The 20756-nt window shown below is 41.0% G+C and overlaps 4 protein-coding genes across 6 annotated transcripts; 3 read left to right on the plus strand and 1 right to left on the minus strand.

Annotated features, from left to right (window-relative positions):
* Positions 1 to 675: 675 nt before the first annotated feature.
* On the plus strand, positions 676 to 5642 carry LOC140353961 (septin-8-A-like). 2 transcript variants are annotated; one of them, XM_072438764.1, is made up of 10 exons: positions 676 to 806; positions 1941 to 2055; positions 2157 to 2352; positions 2665 to 2851; positions 2932 to 3093; positions 3183 to 3279; positions 3352 to 3520; positions 3715 to 3847; positions 3923 to 4110; positions 5097 to 5642. In XM_072438764.1, the coding sequence occupies exons 1-10, from the start codon at positions 777 to 779 to the stop codon at positions 5149 to 5151; spliced, it is 1332 nt and encodes a 443-aa protein (XP_072294865.1). In that variant the 5' UTR covers positions 676 to 776; the 3' UTR covers positions 5152 to 5642. The 2 variants fall into 2 exon arrangements, with proteins under 2 accessions (XP_072294865.1, XP_072294872.1); XM_072438771.1 differs by lacking the exon at positions 5097 to 5642 and adding an exon at positions 4746 to 4873.
* A 339-nt stretch (positions 5643 to 5981) lies between these two features.
* On the plus strand, positions 5982 to 9181 carry ccng1 (cyclin G1). The gene is made up of 6 exons (XM_072438823.1): positions 5982 to 6179; positions 6941 to 7207; positions 7283 to 7536; positions 8106 to 8184; positions 8273 to 8383; positions 8460 to 9181. The coding sequence occupies exons 2-6, from the start codon at positions 6941 to 6943 to the stop codon at positions 8649 to 8651; spliced, it is 903 nt and encodes a 300-aa protein (XP_072294924.1). The 5' UTR covers positions 5982 to 6179; the 3' UTR covers positions 8652 to 9181.
* Positions 9182 to 9210: 29 nt separating this feature from the next.
* Positions 9211 to 11218, minus strand: nudcd2 (NudC domain containing 2). Its single transcript, XM_072438835.1, has 4 exons — positions 10827 to 11218; positions 10196 to 10244; positions 9959 to 10110; positions 9211 to 9688 (listed from the first exon to the last, which is right to left on the minus strand). Exons 1-4 carry the CDS (start codon positions 11013 to 11015, stop codon positions 9605 to 9607), a joined length of 474 nt encoding a protein of 157 aa, XP_072294936.1. The 5' UTR covers positions 11016 to 11218; the 3' UTR covers positions 9211 to 9604.
* A 302-nt stretch (positions 11219 to 11520) lies between these two features.
* gabra6a (gamma-aminobutyric acid type A receptor subunit alpha6a) lies at positions 11521 to 20445 on the plus strand. 2 transcript variants are annotated; one of them, XM_072438811.1, is made up of 10 exons: positions 11521 to 11717; positions 11779 to 11882; positions 11980 to 12047; positions 12397 to 12617; positions 12680 to 12762; positions 13327 to 13470; positions 13790 to 13942; positions 14729 to 14993; positions 16182 to 16430; positions 20111 to 20445. In XM_072438811.1, exons 1-10 carry the CDS (start codon positions 11671 to 11673, stop codon positions 20130 to 20132), a joined length of 1356 nt encoding a protein of 451 aa, XP_072294912.1. In that variant the 5' UTR covers positions 11521 to 11670; the 3' UTR covers positions 20133 to 20445. The 2 variants fall into 2 exon arrangements, with proteins under 2 accessions (XP_072294912.1, XP_072294903.1); XM_072438802.1 differs by having other exon boundaries at positions 11529 to 11717; positions 14729 to 14985; positions 16171 to 16430.
* Positions 20446 to 20756: the final 311 nt, after the last annotated feature.

Below are 20756 nucleotides of genomic sequence, written 5' to 3' on the forward strand. Positions count from 1 at the left end.
TAGCGTAAGACAAGATACTTATACGTAATACATGATATTTTTCAACTTCCATATCCAATTGTCGTAAAGAGAATGTCCCATGTACAATTATTTTAAAGCTCAAATGAAGAATTGGCTCTGGTCAAACCAAACATTGGTAGAGGACATTGTGATTTTCTCAACTTTATATTGAGACATAGCTGCATTTATGGCCTGAATATAAATGTTGTGTGTAAAATGTATATTACTTGTTTGTGTGGCTGATATGATTGTGTAATAGTGTGGACTGTGAAATAATGATGATAAGTGTGAGGCAATGAATGAGCCGTGCAATAATGTGAATCATGGAATGTGAGTCATGGAATGTGAGTCATGTGCAATAATGTGGATGCTGCAATGATGTAGACTGTGTAATGTATTTTTTGTATACATGCAATGTATTTGTTCTCTTATTGGTGCCCAGTCTCTTGGGAGAAAGAAGAACAATCTACTACAAGTTCATGTTGTATCATCTCTGTCCAATATCATGCTCTGTCCCAATCACACAAAAAATAACAACAATTAAAAAAAAAAGACATAAGGTGACATCTTTGGCTATGGTCATGACATTTTTTTTAAACTAAATAAATGTGTTGGCCTGTTACAGTGAATGTGTCAGCCTCCTGCACGGGGGGGGGGGGGGGGGGGGGGGGGGGGGTGTTGCCTCCAAGTGGCCATATTGAAAACAGTAGCGCTGAGCCTGTGTGTGATGTGGAGCGGGTCTGGAAGAAGACGCATGAAACGTTGCCACTTTGAGGATGGCGGCCAATGACATTGACCTATTCGCAGTAAGTCTGGAGTGTCACTGTCGGTGGGCATGTGCCTCGCACCCTGCGTTCCTGTTTGTATAGATATATGCGCGATATTCAGGGGTAAATGTGCATTCTTGTGTTGCAACTGCGCCATCGCCGCTGCAGCATTAAAGTGGACTATTTGCCACACTGAGCTGGATTATGGCTTAGCCTACTTGTCTTGGGGCATATTCCCATTTTTGTATGCAAGGTTTTCAAAACAGGTCAAGCATCTTCGTCATGATCGTGCCGCCTCGTCAGCATTGGCAGGTTACGCACGGTGCGTAATTGGCGTTTGGCATAATGCAAAACAAACAGGGCCAACGACGGTCAGGGGATAAGAGGATCAGCGTGAGTAGCGTTTGATACAGAGATGTAACTCAGCAAATCATTATAAAAGCCTTTGAGAAACAAAGGAAATTGTAGAGCTACTATTTGGGTACGTAATTGTGCAAAGGACGGTGGCCATATAATATATTAAAAAAGTATCAAAAATCAGTATCAAAACTAAATACTCATCAGAACAAATATCGATAAAAACACACATTGTATCAGTATGCCTACTATTTTTTGTACTGAAATTTCAATTATATTGTCAAACTTTGTATTTGTATTATTGCAATTATTATCCTAGTATTAGAAATGGGTAGTATCTGTGAATAGAAAGTCATAACAGGGTTGAAGTAAATCTGGAGTTGAGTCTGGAGTATGGATAAGTGAGGGTGTCTGAAGGGGGATGTGTGGGTACCAGGGCAGCGGGCTTGGACATCCTCCACCCTGTGAACTAACACTGAGATAAAGAGCTCTTTGTATGAGTGTGTGAAAAGACAGACAGAAACGGATGATTGTTGTATTGAACACATCCTTCTGCTCATGTTGAGCTTCTGCGAGATGCCATGGCGCGTGGAGAGAATAAGATGCAGTTCTGCATTCACATGATCAGTTTATAACTTTCAAACAGCCATTTATGCTGTACCTCACACACACACACACACACACACACACACACACACACACACACACACACACACACACACACACACACATACACACACACACACACACACACACACACACACACACACAACACACAAATTTATTCACTAACAATTTTGTTTTTGTTTCAAACAGAATGAAGACAAACGGATCCTGGAGCTTGGGGGCCATGTGGGGTTTGACAGTCTTCCTGATCAGGTGGTCAGCAAATCAGTGGGACAAGGTTTCTGTTTCAACATCCTCTGTGTAGGTGCGTCTAAACAAAAAGGATTTCATAGTTCTTGAGCTGTTTCTAAATGTGAATCAGTGAATTACTAATTAATACATGTCAAATCCTTGTACACTCTTCAGGTGAAACTGGAATTGGGAAATCAACTTTGATAAATACATTGTTCAATACAACATTTGAAACGGAAGAAGCCAGTCATTATGAGAATGAAGTGCAGCTACGCCCCCAAACATTTGAGTTACTAGAGAGCAATGTAAATCTGAAGCTGACTGTTGTGCATACTGTAGGATTTGGCGACCAGATTAACAAAGAAGAAAGGTAAGAGTTCTACAAATCTTGTATAGAGAGAATGTGAAAACCAGTGGTTAAGCTGAAAATGTTACAAGTACAGGGAAGGAGAATACATTTTTAAAAGATGCATGGTTTAAATTTATGCCCAAAAACGAGATTTGTGAATTTAGTGACTATTAAATGTCTTACTATGGACAGAGGATTTCCTGTAGCACAAGAATGTATCTGAAAGGAAAAGATCAAAAAGATAATATCAGTAAATAACTCCACCTACACCAATACATGGTTAAATCTGACTGGTTTTATGTTGCAAATTGTACATTTATATTTTCTTTACAGCTACAAACCCATCACTGAATACATTGACTCTCAGTTTGAAAAATATCTTGAGGAGGAGCTAAGAATCAGACGGTCTTTGTTCAACTACCATGATACAAGAATCCACATCTGCTTGTATTTCATCGCGCCGACTGGACACTCTCTGAAATCACTGGATCTCGTGACAATGAAAAAACTGGACAGCAAGGTAACAACAACATGTAAAAATCCAATGTGAAAAGGGTTTTGTCACCAACCTAAAGAAAAACTAAAACTGTGTCTCTTTAGGTGAACATTATCCCAGTCATTGCAAAAGCCGACACAGTTTCAAGAAGTGAATTGGACAAATTAAAAATCAAGATTATGAGTGAGCTGGTCAGTAATGGCGTGCAGATTTACAACTTTCCTACTGAAGATGAGGCCGTGTCCGAGATCAACGCCTCAATGAATGTAGGTTCCTACCAGAAACTTTTCCCTTTTTTGTGATGTGGAAAATATATTATGAGGTTGTTTTAGATCTGCTTTGTTTTATGCTTCAGACTTATCTCCCTTTCGCCGTCATTGGAAGTACAGAAGATGTTAAAGTAGGGAACAAGATGGTGAAAGCGAGACTCTATCCCTGGGGATCTGTACAAGGTTGGTTCGTTGAATTGGTCAAGGGGTGGTTTCAGTATTTAATGACATGAACTGTATTTAACTTTCTTTTAGTGGAGAATGAAAACCACTGTGATTTTGTAAAGCTGAGGGAGATGTTACTGCGTGTGAATATGGAGGACCTCCGAGAGCAAACGCACGCTAGACACTATGAACTGTACCGACGCTGTAAACTTGAAGAGATGGGCTTCAAAGATGCAGATCCAAACAGCAAGTCTTTCAGGTGACATACATTTATATTTAATAGATTTATTAAGGTCATATTTTGATTAGAAAGTTAATTGTTAGCCAAGCAACAGATCGATCTACCATTACTACTTTTATGCTATACTTGGATGCACAATACAGTTGATCATCTCTTGTTCTATAATTGTTGTGAATTGTAGTGAATAACACACTGCATTTATCTACCTTTAGTCTTCAGGAGACTTATGAAGCCAAGAGAAAAGAGTTTCTCCTGGAGCTGCAGCGCAAAGAAGAGGAGATGAGGCAGATGTTTGTGAACAAAGTCAAAGAAACGGAGGCTGAGCTGAAAGAAAAAGAAAGAGAGGTATTGTTTTAATATAAAGTAAATATTCAAACATGTTTGTCTGACATTCTTTTTTTTTTTTTAAATGATATTCAGCTTCATGACAGGTTTGAGCAGCTAAAGCGAATGCACCAAGAGGAAAAGAAAAACCTGGAGGAGAAACGCCGGGAGCTGGAGGAAGAGATGAACGCCTTCAACAGGAGAAAAGTTGCAGCGGAGACTCTGATGGGTCAAGGGCTTCAAGGCGGCTCCCACCCCTTTAAAAAGGACAAAGACAAGAAGAAGTAAGTCTCGCAATAATTATAGTTTACAGTAATGTGTACACACTTTGACTCTCACTACAAACACACAAAACACAGAGCCCACCATGTATTTGAGCTCTCATGATCTTGAAAGGCCATGTCAATGAGATCTCGGCTTTAATTTATTACATTATTATATTACATTTTGGCTTAAAAACCACCACAAGAACAGATTCAGACAGTAGTTAGGACCCCAAGACAGCTAACCTTCTCTACAGCTAATGTTTTATCACATGAAAACAATATGACATATGTTTATTATGATATACTGTTTTTCCTCTGACACAACACAAACATCAAAGGTGTTATCTGTGAACATGTCAGTTGGACACGGTTTTCTGTGTTCCTGTGTTATGAGCAGATATTTATATTATTTATTTATATATTGCTAATAGTATTACACTTTTGGACTTAATGGAAATGTATTGTATATTATAGCTAATTATGCTTCCTTGTAGTTGTTCAATCAAATGTATCTGTCATTGAACTAAGGTTGTTTAGTCACTGCACATGGCTTCATTTACTTTGACTTCATAACTTGCCATTGTTTTTCACTTTCAAAATACATCTGCCTTTTTAAAATTTTGTTTTTGCCAAATTCTTTTATGTCTTTTCAGTTGATTTTTGGATGAAACATTGAAGGAAACCAGGACTGTGCTTTCAGCATATTATACTTGTGGCCTCAGTGACTCAATGACTTAACACACCCGCCTGAATAATGTGATAAACCACCGTGTCTATGGATAGTATATAGTATATAGTATATAGTTTTATAGTTTTATCTTAATCTGTGTATTTTTATTCTGACATTTTATTTATAGTTTGACTTTTATTCACTCTGCCCATCCTTTTTTGTCTGTGTTCTCCTCCTTCATTCCATAACATTTACATATCATTCCATCGCCATCAAAAGCTTTTATAATAATAATGTGATTAATAAATTGTGCATTTTCCCCCTTTTTCTTTAGCTTTTTTAGTCTACCTTCTGCGTGCTCGTTAACCTCAGGAAGAAATCAGAATTAGAAGATGCTTCTACGCGAAAATGGTTTAACAATCAGATTAAAATGTATAACTTTTATAATGTCATCTTGACTCCTTGTCTACGTCAATGGCACTTCTAACATAATTTGATTCCAGTCTGTTACATGTCTGAGCAGTGCTCTGTAGCATGGTTTGTGCATGTCTTTTATCATCATCCCTATTTGCCAAAATGTCATCTACAATGTGCTGTATTGTTTTGGAATAACACTGTGAAGACATGTTCCTTTAAAGGGATTGTATTTTATTGTTTGTCGTATGCACTTTAAACATAACCTGTTAACTGCTAGCTCTTATATTTCAAATTTATTTAATGTATTTAATGAATAAACCTATACCTATTTAATTTTAAACTACTGTAAGGGTATGTTCCAGATTAAACATTGTTATATTATATCATCAGTAAATCTATATGGGGTTGTGTAATTTCTAAATTTGTAAAATCTATTGGAGACAAATAAAAATCTATGTCATTAGGTGTTTTTTTCCTTGAATTTACTTCATCTAAACCAGTTAAGCTTCTTCAAGCGACTATTCTGCAATGTTTCCAGACAAAGCACCAGGCGTGTAAATAAAATGGGTGCCTTCATTAATTTGCAGAGTATAGATGAACTAATTATCTAAATGTATATCTATATAAGATGAAATAAAATTAGGCTTGAGAAATAACACACAAATCATGTCCCGCCTCCTCTACATTGATTGGTGTTCTTAGAAGCAGGGCGTAAACACGATTTTCAATATCCAATTAGAACACAGCGCTGTGGTCAGTGGCCAATTGGAGCCGTCCGTGTTTGGGCATGGGCTTGGTTTTAAAGGCTGCATTAATACCGCCCTGTCCTTTTCCCCATCGCCTTTCGCCAAGGGTAGGGGGTGTGCATAGGCAGACATTTACCATCGCTTAAAACTTTCTTAAGTGAAAGTCCATACTACACCTGATTTCCCTTCACTTGTTTTAAGCGTGTGAATTTTTTGTTTTGCTTTTAGTAACCCACACAACGTAACTAGCCAAGGTAAGTTACTTTTCCTTTCGTGTCCCTTTTTCAAAAAGGTAATTTATTGTATTGGTATGTTATAGAAATTAGGTCTTAAATATGGTGGATTTTGTGGTTAAATGCTTAAAATGTTAGCGTAGACTCGATTCTTCTGCCTTTTTAAAGTTGCGTTAGCATGAAGCTAACGCTGCCCGTTAACATTGCGTAGCTTTTTGAACACAACCCTAGTCTCTTTTTATATTGTTTTACTGTCAGATTTTGACCCCATCTATAAATTGTCATTTTCTAGTACATTTTAGGATTGAATAAGTGTAATGTCAGTGTTTTGTCATCAGTATCAGGAGCTAGTTTCCCGTTTGTTTGTATGGCAGGGACATGTCCCGACACGTCCTGACATGACGCTGGTTCAGGCCTTTAGTCCTTTAGCTTCATGTTTAGCTTTAAACTGATGACTCCTTTTTAAAACGCCATCTTTAAACACTTCGTCACAATTAAGTTGAGAGATTTGAATTGACTTCAGTGTTTATGTTGACTTTGCTCTGGTCTCAGTCCAGTTCAGGCCAGTCTGGCGACAGCTGTTGAAGGACCTTATTTGGAAGTGTCTGTGCCACCACTTCTCACGCACTTACTTTGTAGTACTACGTTACTGATCATGTTACAAACAATCAGCGCTTTGACATTATGATTAACTTAACACTTTCTAGCAAAGTAGTGTCTTTACCTGCTGGGTGTATGATTCGTTTGTTACATAGTTCAGTCTTCTTCTTGTGCCTTTGCAGATGATTGACACAGCAGCCGCAACCCCAGGAGCACTGCCCTTTGCAGTGCAACTCAAGGCTTTGATGGACCAGGAGGGAAGATACCAGCCAAAACTTGGAGGTCTGAGACATTTGGAGAGTGCGCCAGACAATGGCCTCCGGATGACCACCAAACTGCGGGAGCTGGAGGTGAAGGACCTGCTATCTTTGACCAGGTTCTTTGGCTTCAGCTCTGAGACCTTCTCTCTAGCCATCAGCCTCTTGGATCGATTTTTGTCCACCATGAAGGTCTGTACCAAATACATATGGAATGTATTAGTGTGATGAAGCCCTTCTAAAAATATTATTTTGGTTTCTGAATAGATTCAGCCTAAACACTTGTCCTGTGTGGGCTTGTGCTGCTTCTACATTGCGGTGAAATCTTCTGAAGAGGAGAAGAACGTGCCTCTTGCCAATGACCTGATCCGCATCACTCAGAACCGCTTCACTGTTTCCGACATGATGAGGATGGAGAAGATCATCATGGAGAAGCTCTACTGGAAGGTGAAAGCCCCTACAGCGCTGCGCTTTCTCCGCCTTTATCACCGCCACATGCAGGGGCAACTGGATGATGAGAGGTGAGGATGGTCACATGACTGTACTAGATTCAAATAACTAAAACTAGGGAACGATTGCCTGACCAAGAAGTTTTGGTCTGGAATCCAACCCAGTCGCTCCAATTCCCAAAGGGAGTGATTGTCTGATTGGTTAATCCTTCTGTCAAACGCACTGCCCGTTCGCGTCTAAACAAACATGGAGATTTATGAGGAAAAATAAAACTTAAACTGACTGGGAAACGATGTCGGCTTCTGAGTCAACAAGTGACGCACTAAACTCTGTAAATCTGAGGTAAATTAAGTTATACATTTTGTTCTGAATCTTCCGAAAATCTTTGAGCGAAGTCTTCCGCATTTGAGAGAGACGTGACACAAATTGGCGGCAGTAGTTGGACCTGTCCATGCTTGGTTTTTTTTATTATTATTTTTTTTTTTTTATGCACCCCAATGGTCTGATTCCAGACTGTTCTGCATTTGAACAGAATGTAGGAGGGACTGGCTGGTCAGGCAAAGGAATGATGGACAAATATATATTTTTTTATTTGGTTCCATTAGCATAATTGTGACCTGTACTCATTTTATTTCCACAGCAAGAAGATCCTGAGCATTGAAAGATTAGAGGCTCAACTGAAGGCCTGTCACTGCTCATTTGTTTTCACAAAAATGAAGGTAAGCTACAGGGAGCTCATGCTGCTGTGCCAGTAGTGCCTTAGTACTATTGTTCAGTTAATCCTGAATTGTAATTTGTTGTTTGCAGCCTTCTCTGCTAGCTCTTGCGCTCCTGAACTTCGAACTTTATGAGCAACATGATCCCGAGCACAGTGACAAAATATCAAAGATCCTTTCAGCGATTCAGATGCAGCTAAATGTAAGTAATCTAATGTTAAATGGTGAGAAATCCGAGCAACCTAACTTTGAAGTTAAACTCTTTGTGCTTGTTGTAGATCAAGGATGGTGATTTGGTTTGTGTGCGAGAGCTGGTTGGGAAGTGCCTGGCTGAATATTCCAATGCCAGGTGCTCGAAGCCAAACGGCCAAAGACTTCGCTGGACCATTTCAGGAAGAACTGCACGCCAGCTAAAGCACAGCTATTACAAAATCACTCATCTACCCACCATCCTAGAGTCAGCCAATTGAGATCCCAGGCTGTGATTGGGTGACCTTGCTTAAATTTAGTTTTAGATTGTTTTAACACATAAGTGATGCTGAAGTAAATATTTGGTCAAACTCGGTCACCCACCTATTTCGACCCAATTTTCTTTACAGATGGCCATCATAGGTGATGGTCTTCTTTAAAGAAAAGCCAAAATAATCGGTCATGCATAAAGCATTGTTCCGTCTGCCCCATCGATGAGGAGTAATGCTTTGTCTGTTTGCCACATGGCTTAGTTTTACTGTTGTGAGTTGCTTGCACAAGTGTACAGTATGTTCTTGTTAAATTCGTACCATGATGTTTGGTATTTGGGTTACTGATTTTAAGCAAATAAGTATAGAACCACCTAGGTCCTCAGTCCACCGTGTGGAAGAGGAGGGAGAAGGATTTTGTGAACATCAAAAAACGGAACCAAGAAATCGGGCCCAAAGTCCTTAACTCTCACCCTAGGTTGCTAAACTGTTGTGAATGCACACTCCTACCCAAGGTGATAATTTTAGTTTTTGGTTATGGCGAGGAAGCGCTGGATTTTTCCAGTGAATATGGCTAGTTATGATTTGTCATTTCTAGTACCATAAATATTTGAGGCAAAATGTTGGCTTTGCTAAGAGGTTACCAATGCAGAGTTTTCTGATTTGATTTGTAGATGCCTAGACACAGCATTGCTTTTGCTAAATAACTTGTTTGCAATTAGGCAGAGCACAGTGGTAATTACAATAGAACAGTCCCCTGTGTTTAATGAGTTGTGTTCTCAATTAAAAATACAAAGCACCACACCATCTGGTAAACTTATACCTTTCAATAAAAGTTATTGAAAAGCCAAAAGTTGTGATTTAGTTTTGTAAAGTCCAGCATGTTGTCAGTGCATCATGTAAACATAAAACACCCTAATAGAAATGAATCATGTTCATGATTTCTCTCATGTCCACTTTAGAAGTTACTTCTGCAAACTGGAAAAGTCTGGGCCGCCTCCTGCAAAATTGCCAGAGATTTCTGCACCACTGAAGTCAAAACCAGGATTCTGAAGGGGAAAAACACAAGTTGCCTTTACAATATATATGAAGGCTTCTATAATGTTCACAACCATTGTGTGTGTCCTTATTTCATGATTTCTTAAACCATTGCATTCTTCCGGTGGTTAAACTATAAATGTCTGGGTGCTTGCATAATTGTGCCAATTTCAAAATTGCATTTTTGACAAGTGTCAAATTAATTAAGCTTTAATACCACTTTATAATCATTAATCCATCTTAATCTACCCTACCATTAAGAGAAGATCTTCAAGACTTACTTCCCGCTGAAATCGCTCCAGTGTGAGTTTCCTCTGCATCTGATCCTGGACCCACGCGTTGGCACAATAATCTCCTTCCAGCAGAGATGACCAGCAGTTTCCCGCTTCTCTGTTAGTCTTCATTAGGACAATATGGATGAGACATTTATCCTCTAGAGAAAAGACGACCCATCAATAAGGAAACGCCACAATCAAATCAGATCTAGGTCTTTAACATGCACATAAAGGATTACTTACCTAAAGTCCAAGTAGCTTCATCAGAAACAGTTGTACCAAACAGTTTTCCCTGAGGAGTGGATAAAAGACCACATCTTATTTACAAATTAAGAAGTAATTCAAACTGTTTAATTCTGTCCATTATTGTAAAGGGTTGAAGAGGTTTTAACAAGATGGTGTAGGACGGTGTTTCCCAAGTATGCCCAAGGGTAGTAGAGTTTAAAAAAAAGTATTAAAATCAGATATTATTAATACCAAAACTCTAGTAATTTGAATCAATACAAAATGGATAAACATTAAAGCAAAAACAGTGCAAAACTTGACATTTTCTGAATAGTTTTATCCAAATTGAGCAAAGCATATATGAGGAGCAGTATATAAGAGTCCATAAATAAGAAATGACTTATTTACTATTGATTTTGTTTACAAACATTGTGGCATCAGGTAGGATCAGGCCCATTCCTTAATCCGAAATCAAGTTTGAAATTTTAGTAAGGTGACAACACTAGCTTGTTTTAATACAGACCTATATTTAATCTGTAATCAGTGTTTTTTTGAGCAGTAGAAGCAATACGTGATATTTATACTCCACAGTCTCAATATAAACCCGTGGGTAACACTGGACTTCATGAGTAGTTGACGCAGTTAGTACCTTGAATATTTCCTTTCCTTTGACGTGGAGCTCAATGTCCTTCGAGCCCAGGCGACACTTGACCTCTTTGGCGGACGTCCCGTGAGCCACATTGACCTCGATGAACACCTCTTCCATGGTCTGGTGCCAGGAGCCCCAGGGAGTCTTACAGGGGACCACCCCGCTCCTCTCCTCAAAGTGCACGGACATCCTGATTCCGCAGCCTCACGCTCGGCTACAAACAAGCAACAGCTAAACTATGGACTGAAGCGAACAAATCTGCTTACTTTCAACAGAACGCTGACAAAAACAATGTGCCCGGTTCAGACAAATGCTGTAATCATAAAGAATAACTGAATAATTTGACATTTTCATACATCTGCGAACATGTTTGTTTTCTAACTCGCCACCATCGCCGCTGTGTTTTGGTCTTTGATTTCCGGTTCTTTCAGTGACTACAGCGCCACCGTGTGTACGACATGTGTACGACACTAGGTCTGGCACTACAAAAACGAGCCTTTGATAAAACTGCTTGTCGGCTAGTGCATATAAAAATGCAAATACTGTAAAATAAAAACAATGATTGATACAATTTCAAGTTTGCATATTTCATACAAACATAAACAGACTACATTTCAAAATGTACTACGTCTAAAAAAGGACTCCCTCCTTGCAGTTAATCTGTTAATGAGATTACTCTTCTCGTCTTGGTGACTTCTGTTTCCTTATGCTTACTTAGCAGACGCATGACAGACCGTAGTATGTTATAGAGGGTACAATTTAAAACCAAAAAAGAAAAGTCATTTTAATTAGTTATGTCCTTCAAGATTACTGGAAAAAGACTCTGCAGAATCTGGTGAAAAGAATGGCCACTGGCTCAATAACTTTCGTTACGCTTGTCTCATTTGTCAGGTAAGTCCTCTTTGTGTCGATATGGTTTCTAAAGTGATAGTCTAACTTGTTTTTCCTTTAGTCTTGCAGTGTTTGGAAATGAGAGGATTCCCTCAGATAACATTACTCGTATCTTGGACCGATTATTGGATGGCTATGACAATAGACTTCGTCCCGGATCTGGGGGTGGGTAATACATCACATTTTTTATAATATTTTGCTGATCCTGTATAGTTTAATGGGCTTTTCAATGTCTTTATTGATTTTTGATGTTTTATTTCAGGTGGTATTACAGAAGTTAAGACAGACATATTTGTCACCAGTTTTGGACCTGTTTCAGATGTTGAGAGGGTGAGATATGGCTTGTTTTAGGTGATGTATACAGTAATGTGTTGAGATAACAGAGCTGCATTGGCCACTAAATGTCTGCCTTATGGGCAATCTGCCACAAGACCAATTAATGAGCTTTAATCTGTTACACTAGCACCATGGCTCCATTACTGACGGCCTTTAAATTAATATGACAGCCTGTCAGACAGAAGGAATGCTTGAGTAGACTGATTAATGATTATCTGGGATGAGTGGCGTTCATCACTGCCTCTCATTTTGCTTCAGTCACGGCAGAAAGTCGAATGTATGTACAGTATATTGTAAAAGGATAAACTTTTACAGTGATTTTCTCTTTTTTTTAATGCCGCAGGAGTACACCATGGACATGTTCTTCCGTCAGATGTGGGTGGATGAACGTCTCCAATTTGAAGGTCCCACGGAAATCCTGAGACTCAACAACCTCATGGTGGACAAAATATGGACACCAGATACTTTCTTCCGCAACTCCAGGAAGTCAATTTCTCACAACATGACCACACCCAATAAGCTTTTTCGAATCATGCAGAATGGGACAGTACTTTACACAATGAGGTAATGAGAATACCTTTGGTAGTTTTCATTATAAAGATCATAATGTTGTTTTTGTTTTTCAGACTTACAATCAGTGCAGAATGTCCAATGCAGCTTCAAGATTTCCCCATGGATGGCCACGCCTGCCCTCTTCGGTTCGGAAGCTGTAAGAATAAAACATTTATTACTGTGACACTTAAAACCTACTTTTTAATGCCAAGTTTGGGGTAAACGTTTCACTTACTTCCTTGAATTACACATTCAAGCAGTACTTTTCTGAACAACAGAATCAACTTTTTTAGTAGCTTATGATACAAATATGTTATACCAATTAATCTGACAGCTTTTTGACCTCATTCAATTAATGTTAAACAGTAAACCGGCTGGAATTTTGGAACTAAATTGAACTAAATTATATGTTTAAAAAGTGTTATTCTGTTCAGAGTGTACATTGTAAACAACTCCTCTAATATTTGAGAGAAAACTGCAATATGGACCGTTACAAGAATACCTTGAATTTCAGAACGTCTTTGTTGATTTACTTATTAAAAGACCGTTTTTTTTCTCTTTGCAAAGAAAATTCTATAAACTAAATAATTGTAGCCTTTGCAAACTGATGATAATGGCACCAGATTTTCTTTCAATTGTGATATAATATGATGTAAACACTGTCAAGACAAACATTAATTTGTGTCTGGAAGCACACTAAAGTTACCCCCGTCATTTGTAGATGCCTACACCAGCAGTGAGATCATCTTTACTTGGAGGAAGGGGCTCAGTGCGTCCGTGGACTGCCCCAAAGAGTCCATGAGTCTTCTACAGTATGATCTGGTTGAACAGACTTTGTCCAGTGAGATCTTCAAATCAAATACAGGTATCTTACAATAAACATGGAAATTATGCTGTGAATTGTCAGAGCCAGTCAATCGTGTGAGTAACGATAGAGTTTAATGAAGGCACCAAAGTAATTATCCACATATCCTACATTTTTACAAGTCCCCTTATTGTCATAGAGTTTCTAATTTCCCTTCTCTACCTAATACATATTTGTACATAACCTCTCTCGGCCGCAACACGTGTTGGGTTTTTTCTGCCACAGTTGTGTTTGAAGGGCAGGCAAGGGCATGGGCTCGGCGCTAACCTGCTCTGTCCCCTGCAGCTGGATTTCTTCACGCGTTCTGTTTATGTTGCAGGTCACTACTCGGTGCAGGTGGTCCATTTTCATCTCCAAAGGAAGCTGGGATATTACCTCATACAGACCTATATACCCCTTATAATGGTGGTGGTGCTGTCCCAAGTCTCCTTTTGGATCAATAAAGAGTCCGTTCCTGCTCGGACAGTGGCAGGTAAATATTTCAGTTCAATTTGCTTTTCTGGAAATACTACAGTAGTAGCATGACGAAACATCACTATTGTGCAGAGATGCAATGTATAATATATAATAGTCGAGTGGTCTGAGCAGCAGCACATAGGCAAACATCTGTTTGCTGAATGTCCCCCCCACTCTTCTCTCCCATTTCACACTATACTGTCCTGTCCAATGAAGTCCAAAACAAGACTTAGGGGGAGAAATTAACAACTATTTTCTAATTTCACTTCAACCTCTAAGTTGTTAACAATAAGAGGGGACAGGAAATACAGGAAATTCCACTCTCTTTAAAAAAAACTGAAACTGGTCTTTTGTTTTAATTTGTGTGTTGAGGGGGTCATCATAGAAAGTTACTTGGCAGTGTCACCACAAAGTAATAATAGAGAATGATAAACACAAACAACAGTATTCCCGCAGAGAAGTAGAATTTAACAGAATTTATTAACATTATTTATTTTTTTCTGGTTCAAGAATAAAATAAATTATACAGAAAAACGGTTTTAATTAATGGTAAAGAAGGAATGAAAAGGCAGCTATCACTGCTACTTCTGTAAAACCTAATACTACTTTTTCAACAACCTTCACAATTACTATTATTTCATGTAACTATAATTATTTTACTGCTAACAATCACACATCATAACTAGACCAAAACTCAGTCACACAGTTTGAATAAAAATAAACAAAATTTAGCAAATAGTTAATCTTTTAGTCACAAGATAGTATTTGTTATGGCTATGGTTTACATGGTGCTTGTCCGCAGGCATCACTACAGTGCTGACCATGACCACCTTGAGCATCAGTGCGCGTCAGTCTCTTCCCAAAGTGTCCTATGCCACCGCCATGGACTGGTTCATAGCAGTGTGTTTTGGCTTCGTGGCATTTGCTCTAGTGGAGTTTGCAGCAGTGAACTACTTTGCCACCCTTCAGGCCCATCGGCTACAGGAAAAGGACTCGAAACAGGACAGGCTGGAGGTGCTGGCAGAGGAAGATGAGGACGACGACGATGACAATGCTTCGGTAAGAAACTGTAAAATATATAATGAAAAACATAAATAACAAGGATAACAGACTTTTGATCAAAATACAGTACTCTATTATATATAATTTGTAACATACAAAATACGTAAACTTGATCTTTACATACATAATCTTACTGAAAATGTATGTTCAAATTCAAATTTGAGTTAAAACCTTAATAAATGTGGCCTAAAATTAGAGCAACACATCTTGTACAATATGTCAAAAGTTTGGTGCGTGTGGTTATAAATTTTATGTACACAGATATTGACAGAAAAATGTACAGATGGTCAGAAATAGTGCAGAAAGTGAACAGTGCGTGAATAGTTATGGTTGAGTGTTGTTAAATGTTCATGAGTCCAAAGGCAGAGGGAAAGGAACTGTTCTTGTGGCGGAAGGTTCTGGTCCGGATCTGGTCTGGAGGAGGTGAAAATGGACATCTTTAGATGCAGATTGGGCAGTTTTGTTGTTTCCGCATGAAAGCCTGTTTTCCCTCCCCAAAAAACTGTACTAATAACTGTGGCTTAGTCCAACAGTGTATTAATTATTGCTTGCTGTTGTGGTTGACACTTCATTCTTTAAATCATTTGTTCATTCTGCAGTCAATTACTGTGTACATAGCCAACATTTTCTTTGTAGTTTCAGTATCGGATCAATCTATATTGACAAAACAGAAGCACATAAAGACTGTGTAGCAGGAAATCAAAAGCCCAGATTTGGAGAACCGAATTACTCTATTGACACTATGGATTCTCTTCACATGGTTTTCAGAGTCCTCCTTCATCCTTTCTGTTGGCGCTGACACAACACGCATTAAATAGTAATATATAGTGTTGTGGCGCTCTCCTCTCCTTCTATGTGCTTTATGCTAATACAGTAAGCCATCCAGTGTCCTCCTGGGATCTGCCTCACGTGTTGGGCTCATGGTTAGATGCTTTAAAAATAGCCTCAGTGTGAGAACAGAGAGGAGATCCATGCATTGCAATGTAGTTCCTAATCCCTCCAGCCTTTGGGCATCGAGCAAACTACCTGCTGCTCTCCTCAGGGCCACTGCTCCCTCATTCAAAGAAAACCCCCCCAGTGGTTATTAAAATCACTTGTAATCTTATTTACACGTACAAATAACCATATAGCAGAAAATTAACAACACGCCTCTCCCTGTTCTCTCTATTCCCCCTTCTCTAGTCGGACGGTACCACCCGGGAAGGCCTCAAACGGAGAAACCACTCCATGTGTCGCAGCGAGAGAAGTGACGAGACTTTACCGATGCCGATGCCAATGCCAATTTTTCTACAGCAGGGATCGGCCTTTCCTCAGATCCCACAGTTAGCAGGCACCAGCCCCATTGACAAGTACGCCCGGCTGCTCTTCCCCCTGGCCTTTGGTCTCTTCAACCTGGTCTACTGGTACATGTACCTGGCCAAAGACACGATGGAGAAGCCCAGGTACATTCTCACTGCTTGTGTTTGTTTATTTAGGTATTAGCTACTAGGTATTAGCTACTAGGAATGTGCAATTAATGAAAATGTTATTACAACTGTTACACTATTACACTATACTGTGCTCATTCTGCCTCAAAAACAGTAAAAAGTAAAGTAAAGCCACTGATCTAATCTACATTACAAATAAATAATATTACATTTATTTATCCTGTACAGGTTTGACCATTTATAAATAATCGTGGCACATGATTCTGAAAAAATAAAAAATAAATTACCCAAATAATTGCGATAATGATCTTTTTCATCACAAAGCAGCCCTTTTACATACAGAACATATTCCACGGTAATGGAATATGTTCCATGAGCACACAATTCCAATATAATTTTATGACTGGGTCTAAATCAAATCGAAAAGAGAGAACTAAACTAGAACATCATTTAGACTCCTATGTGTGTTATGTGAGTTCTCCATCTGTATTTGGAGCGTAAATGTTCCTTGTTGTAATGTTAAATCTCCCTCTACTGTTCCACAAATGTGAATATAGTAAGCTAGAAAGTTATTACAGCGATAGACGTAATTTCTTGGGTAAAGAGATTATCTGAGGTAGTACTTGGTTTGAGAAGCTGAAACTGTGCATGAAAGAAGTCAGTCTTGTTGCTACTTATAAGATAAGATAAGATATTCCTTTATTGTCCCACATGGGGAAATTTCATTGGTGCAACGCAGGTAGATACAGAGGTAGATACAGAAGAACAGATCACTTATAGGAAGTCTGAAAAACATTTTCAGTAGAAGATCTCCTATAAATAAATAAAAACTCCCATAGACAAATAAATAAATAAATAAATACCATTGCATGTGATCCCGACAGTAATTGCACATGAATATGTGTCACGACAGCACATAGATTGCACATGAATTTCACAGTAATTGCACATGAATTGCACATGAATTCCAACAGCAATTGCACATATGACAGAATTGCACATCAGTATTAGGTTAGGTCAGTATTGCGAGTGTTCAGTACTAACAGTTTTTGTTATAAAGTCTGACAGCAGCAGGAAGGAAAGACCTACGGAACCTTTCCTTCACACATCGAGGGTGGATCAGTCTCTCACTGAAGCTGCTCTCCAGAGCGGAGAGAGTGTCCTGCAGGGGGTGACACTTATGGTCCAGCATAGATGTGAATCTAGCCAGGACCCTTCTGTCCCCCACCTCCTGCACCGAGTCCAGAGCACAGCCCAGGACGGAGCTGGACTTCTTGATGACTCTGTCCAGCCTCTTCCTCTCCCTCTCTGTGATGCTGCTGCTCCAGCAGGCCACACCGTACAGGAGGGCTGATGCCACCACAGAGTCGTAGAAGGTCTTCAGGAGTGGCCCTGTCTCTCCAAAAGACCTGAGTCTCCTCAGGAGGTAGAGCCGACTCTGGCTCTTCCTGTACAGTGCGTCTGTGTTATGAGTCCAGTCCAGTTTGTGGTTCAGATGAACACCCAGGTCCACTCTCTCAATGTCCCGTCCCTGGATGTTCACTGGCGAGGGGGCAGTGGGGTGGCGTCTGCGGAAATCCACCACCATCTCCTTGGTCTTCCCCGCGTTGATGAGGAGGTGGTTCCGCTGACACCAGTCCACAAAGTCCTGCGCCAGTCCTCTGTACTCCGCGTCATCGTCGTCCGTGATGAGTCCGATGATGGCAGAGTCGTCAGAGAACTTCTGCAGGACACAGCTGTCCGTGTCATGTCTGAAGTCTGCAGTGTAAAGGGTGAAGAGAAAGGGCGCGAGGACAGTGCCCTGGGGCGCCCCCACACTGCAGGTCCGAGTGTCAGACACACAGTTCCGGGCTCTCACAAACTGGGGTCGGTCTGTGAGGTAGTCCAGGATCCACTCTGCCAGGTCATACTCCACACCAGCCGTCTCCAGCTTGTCCCTCAGGAGCAGCGGCTGAATGGTGTTGAAGGCGCTGGAAAGATCGAAGAACAGAATCCTCACAGAGCTGCCAGGCTTTCCCATTGAGAGAGAGAGCGGTGCAGCAGGGAGATGACGGCGTCCTCCACTCCGATGCCAGACCGATATGCAAACTGCAGCAGGTCCATGGCTGAGCTCATGGTGGAGCGGAGGTGGTCCAGGACCAGCCGCTCCAGTGTCTTCATCAGGTGGGACGTGAGAGCCACTGGCCTGAAGCTGTTGAGATCTTTGGGGCGCGGTGTCTTAGGCACAGGTACCAGACAGGAGGTCTTCCAGACCTGTGGTACCACCCTCAGCTTCAGGCTCATGTTGAAGACATGCTCCATAACTCCACACAGTTCATCTGCGCAGGACTTAAGGAGCCTGGGGCTGATGCCGTCAGGTCCTGCTGCCTTCCTCACTTTAATCCTCTTCAGCTCACTCCTCACCTGTGCTGCTGTGACAGTCAGTGGTTGGCAGGGGGACCGTGTGCTGGGGGGATGGGTGAGTCCAGGCGAAGTGGGGAGCTGATGGTCCGAGGCAGATAAGCGAAGAGGAACAGATGCAGGGCATTGTCCAGCTGTGGAAGAGGGAGCATGCAGCTGTGCAGGGGGAGGGGCGGGTGACCGATCAAACCTCAAGAAGTGAGCATTTAAATCATTCACCCACTGTAGATCCCCCTCTGTCTGGGCAGGGGGGATTTTGAAGCCCGAGATGGTTTTCAGGCTCCTCCACACTCCCTGAATGTTCTTTTGCTGCAGCTGCTCCTCCATCCTCCTCTTGTAGCCGGCCTCAGCCTGCCTGATCTTCCTCCTCAGCTCCTTCTGCACAGTCCTCAGCTCCTCCTTGTTCCCTGACCTGAAGGCTCTCTTCTTCTCCTTCAGCAGAGCCTTCAGTTCACGGGTAATCCATGGCTTGTTGTTTGGAAAACACTGCACCGTCCGGGAGGGAACAATGTTCTCAAAACAGAAGTTGATGTAGTCCGTGATGCACTCTGTGATGGTGTTGATGTCCTCCCCATGTGGGTCATAAAGCTCAGTCTTAATTATAATACCAAACAATTCACAATGTAAAAAGTCTCAAAGACTTGTACGGTTTACTAGCTATCCCAGGGCAAGTTAATGAAAAATATAATTGCGTTTTAATGCTTTGACACAAACACTGTGGCTTTTACTGTCATCAAAACAAAACAGCCTTGGTTAATTTCACAAGAAAGCGCCACAATCAAGCCTTTCCTCTCTCATTTGCATGTTACCTGAAAGCTGCTAACACCATTTCTCCAGTGGGACCATTACAACCCCAGGAGAAAAGATGCAATTAAGAAAATGAAAAAAACAGGCTCATTCACAACATTGAGCGCTATGTCAGCCACACACGGCTCTGTATCCAAGAAGGAAGTAAAGAGATTCGTTGGGAAAAAAACAAAACAGAAATGGAGTGGGACGGGGGAGCGCTCTGTTATATAACACTGGGGGGTGCAAATCTGCTCATCATGCTCCTCGTGTTTTCAGTCTGAGAATTTTCATGGCTCCTGTTTTTTTTGGTTTTGTTTAGAGGGTTCCACAGAATTATGATGCCAGAAAAGACGGACATGACAGGTGTGCCTCCTCTATTCCTCTCAGTGAGTCTCAAGTCGAGCGTGGAGTGGTCTGGAGGCAGGTGCAGAGAGGACGCCGAGATTGCTGCACTCGAGATTCTGTGCTTCTTCTTTTTTAATTTGGTTCTGCTGTTTTGTTTCCAGGCAATATGATCAGCAGATCTGAGCCGGGGACACACAGGGCTGGAGAGGGAGCATCATATCCAACCAGCCTTGTCTCTCTACGTGAACAAGCTCTCAGCATTTGCACTCCTCTCATCTAACAAAGGGAAATGAATCAGAAACCCATTTATCCTCCTGCCGCACATTCAGATTCATTTCACAGGCTGTGGCCACTGATGATGAGTAGACGGGCCGCTTTAAACCCCAAGCACACGCCACTCCTGGGCCAGTCTGGACAGCCCACACACACAGACCTATGCACAATGCTCACTCGGACACACAAACACACACACACACGCACACGCACACACACACACGCATGCGCGCACACACACACACACACACACACACGCACACACACACACGCACACACACACACGCACGCGCGCACACACACACACGCACACACACACACGCGCACACACACACACACACGCACGCATGCACACACACACACACACACGCACGCACACACACTCGCGCGCCAAGAAACACATCAAAAAGAAGCAGATGATATAATCTATGATGACTGTAACAGGAGGTGATGCAACTCTGAATCAATGCTCTGAAGTCTGCCCTCTACAGAAACGCAGCTCCCACTACAACCACATCAAAGACAGTTTAGAGC

This window comes from Eucyclogobius newberryi, unplaced genomic scaffold, assembly GCF_026437365.1.
Source record: "Eucyclogobius newberryi isolate DKJ021-1_F unplaced genomic scaffold, fEucNew1.0.hap1 SCAF_11, whole genome shotgun sequence".
NCBI classification, from domain to species: domain Eukaryota; kingdom Metazoa; phylum Chordata; class Actinopteri; order Gobiiformes; family Gobiidae; genus Eucyclogobius; species Eucyclogobius newberryi.

Excerpts from the sequence above, each read along its gene's own strand:
- LOC140353961 (XM_072438764.1), top strand. The coding sequence starts at position 777 with ATGGCGGCCAATGACATTGACCTATTCGCA. Across the intron at positions 807-1,940 it reads ATGACATTGACCTATTCGCA|AATGAAGACAAACGGATCCT; the intron begins GTAAGTCTGGAG and ends TGTTTCAAACAG. Across the intron at positions 2,353-2,664 it reads CAGATTAACAAAGAAGAAAG|CTACAAACCCATCACTGAAT; the intron begins GTAAGAGTTCTA and ends TTTTCTTTACAG.
- ccng1 (XM_072438823.1), top strand. The coding sequence starts at position 6,941 with ATGATTGACACAGCAGCCGCAACCCCAGGAGCACTGCCCTTTGCAGTG. Across the intron at positions 7,537-8,105 it reads GGGCAACTGGATGATGAGAG|CAAGAAGATCCTGAGCATTG; the intron begins GTGAGGATGGTC and ends TTATTTCCACAG. Across the intron at positions 8,185-8,272 it reads TTGTTTTCACAAAAATGAAG|CCTTCTCTGCTAGCTCTTGC; the intron begins GTAAGCTACAGG and ends TGTTGTTTGCAG.
- nudcd2 (XM_072438835.1), bottom strand. The coding sequence starts at position 11,015 with ATGTCCGTGCACTTTGAGGAGAGGAGCGGGGTGGTCCCCTGTAAGACT. Across the intron at positions 10,111-10,195 it reads TGAAGCTACTTGGACTTTAG|AGGATAAATGTCTCATCCAT; the intron begins GTAAGTAATCCT and ends TCTTTTCTCTAG. Across the intron at positions 9,689-9,958 it reads TGGAGCGATTTCAGCGGGAA|AATCCTGGTTTTGACTTCAG; the intron begins GTAAGTCTTGAA and ends TTTCCCCTTCAG.
- gabra6a (XM_072438802.1), top strand. The coding sequence starts at position 11,671 with ATGGCCACTGGCTCAATAACTTTCGTTACGCTTGTCTCATTTGTCAG. Across the intron at positions 13,471-13,789 it reads GATCTTCAAATCAAATACAG|GTCACTACTCGGTGCAGGTG; the intron begins GTATCTTACAAT and ends TTTATGTTGCAG. Across the intron at positions 13,943-14,728 it reads TCCTGCTCGGACAGTGGCAG|GCATCACTACAGTGCTGACC; the intron begins GTAAATATTTCA and ends GCTTGTCCGCAG.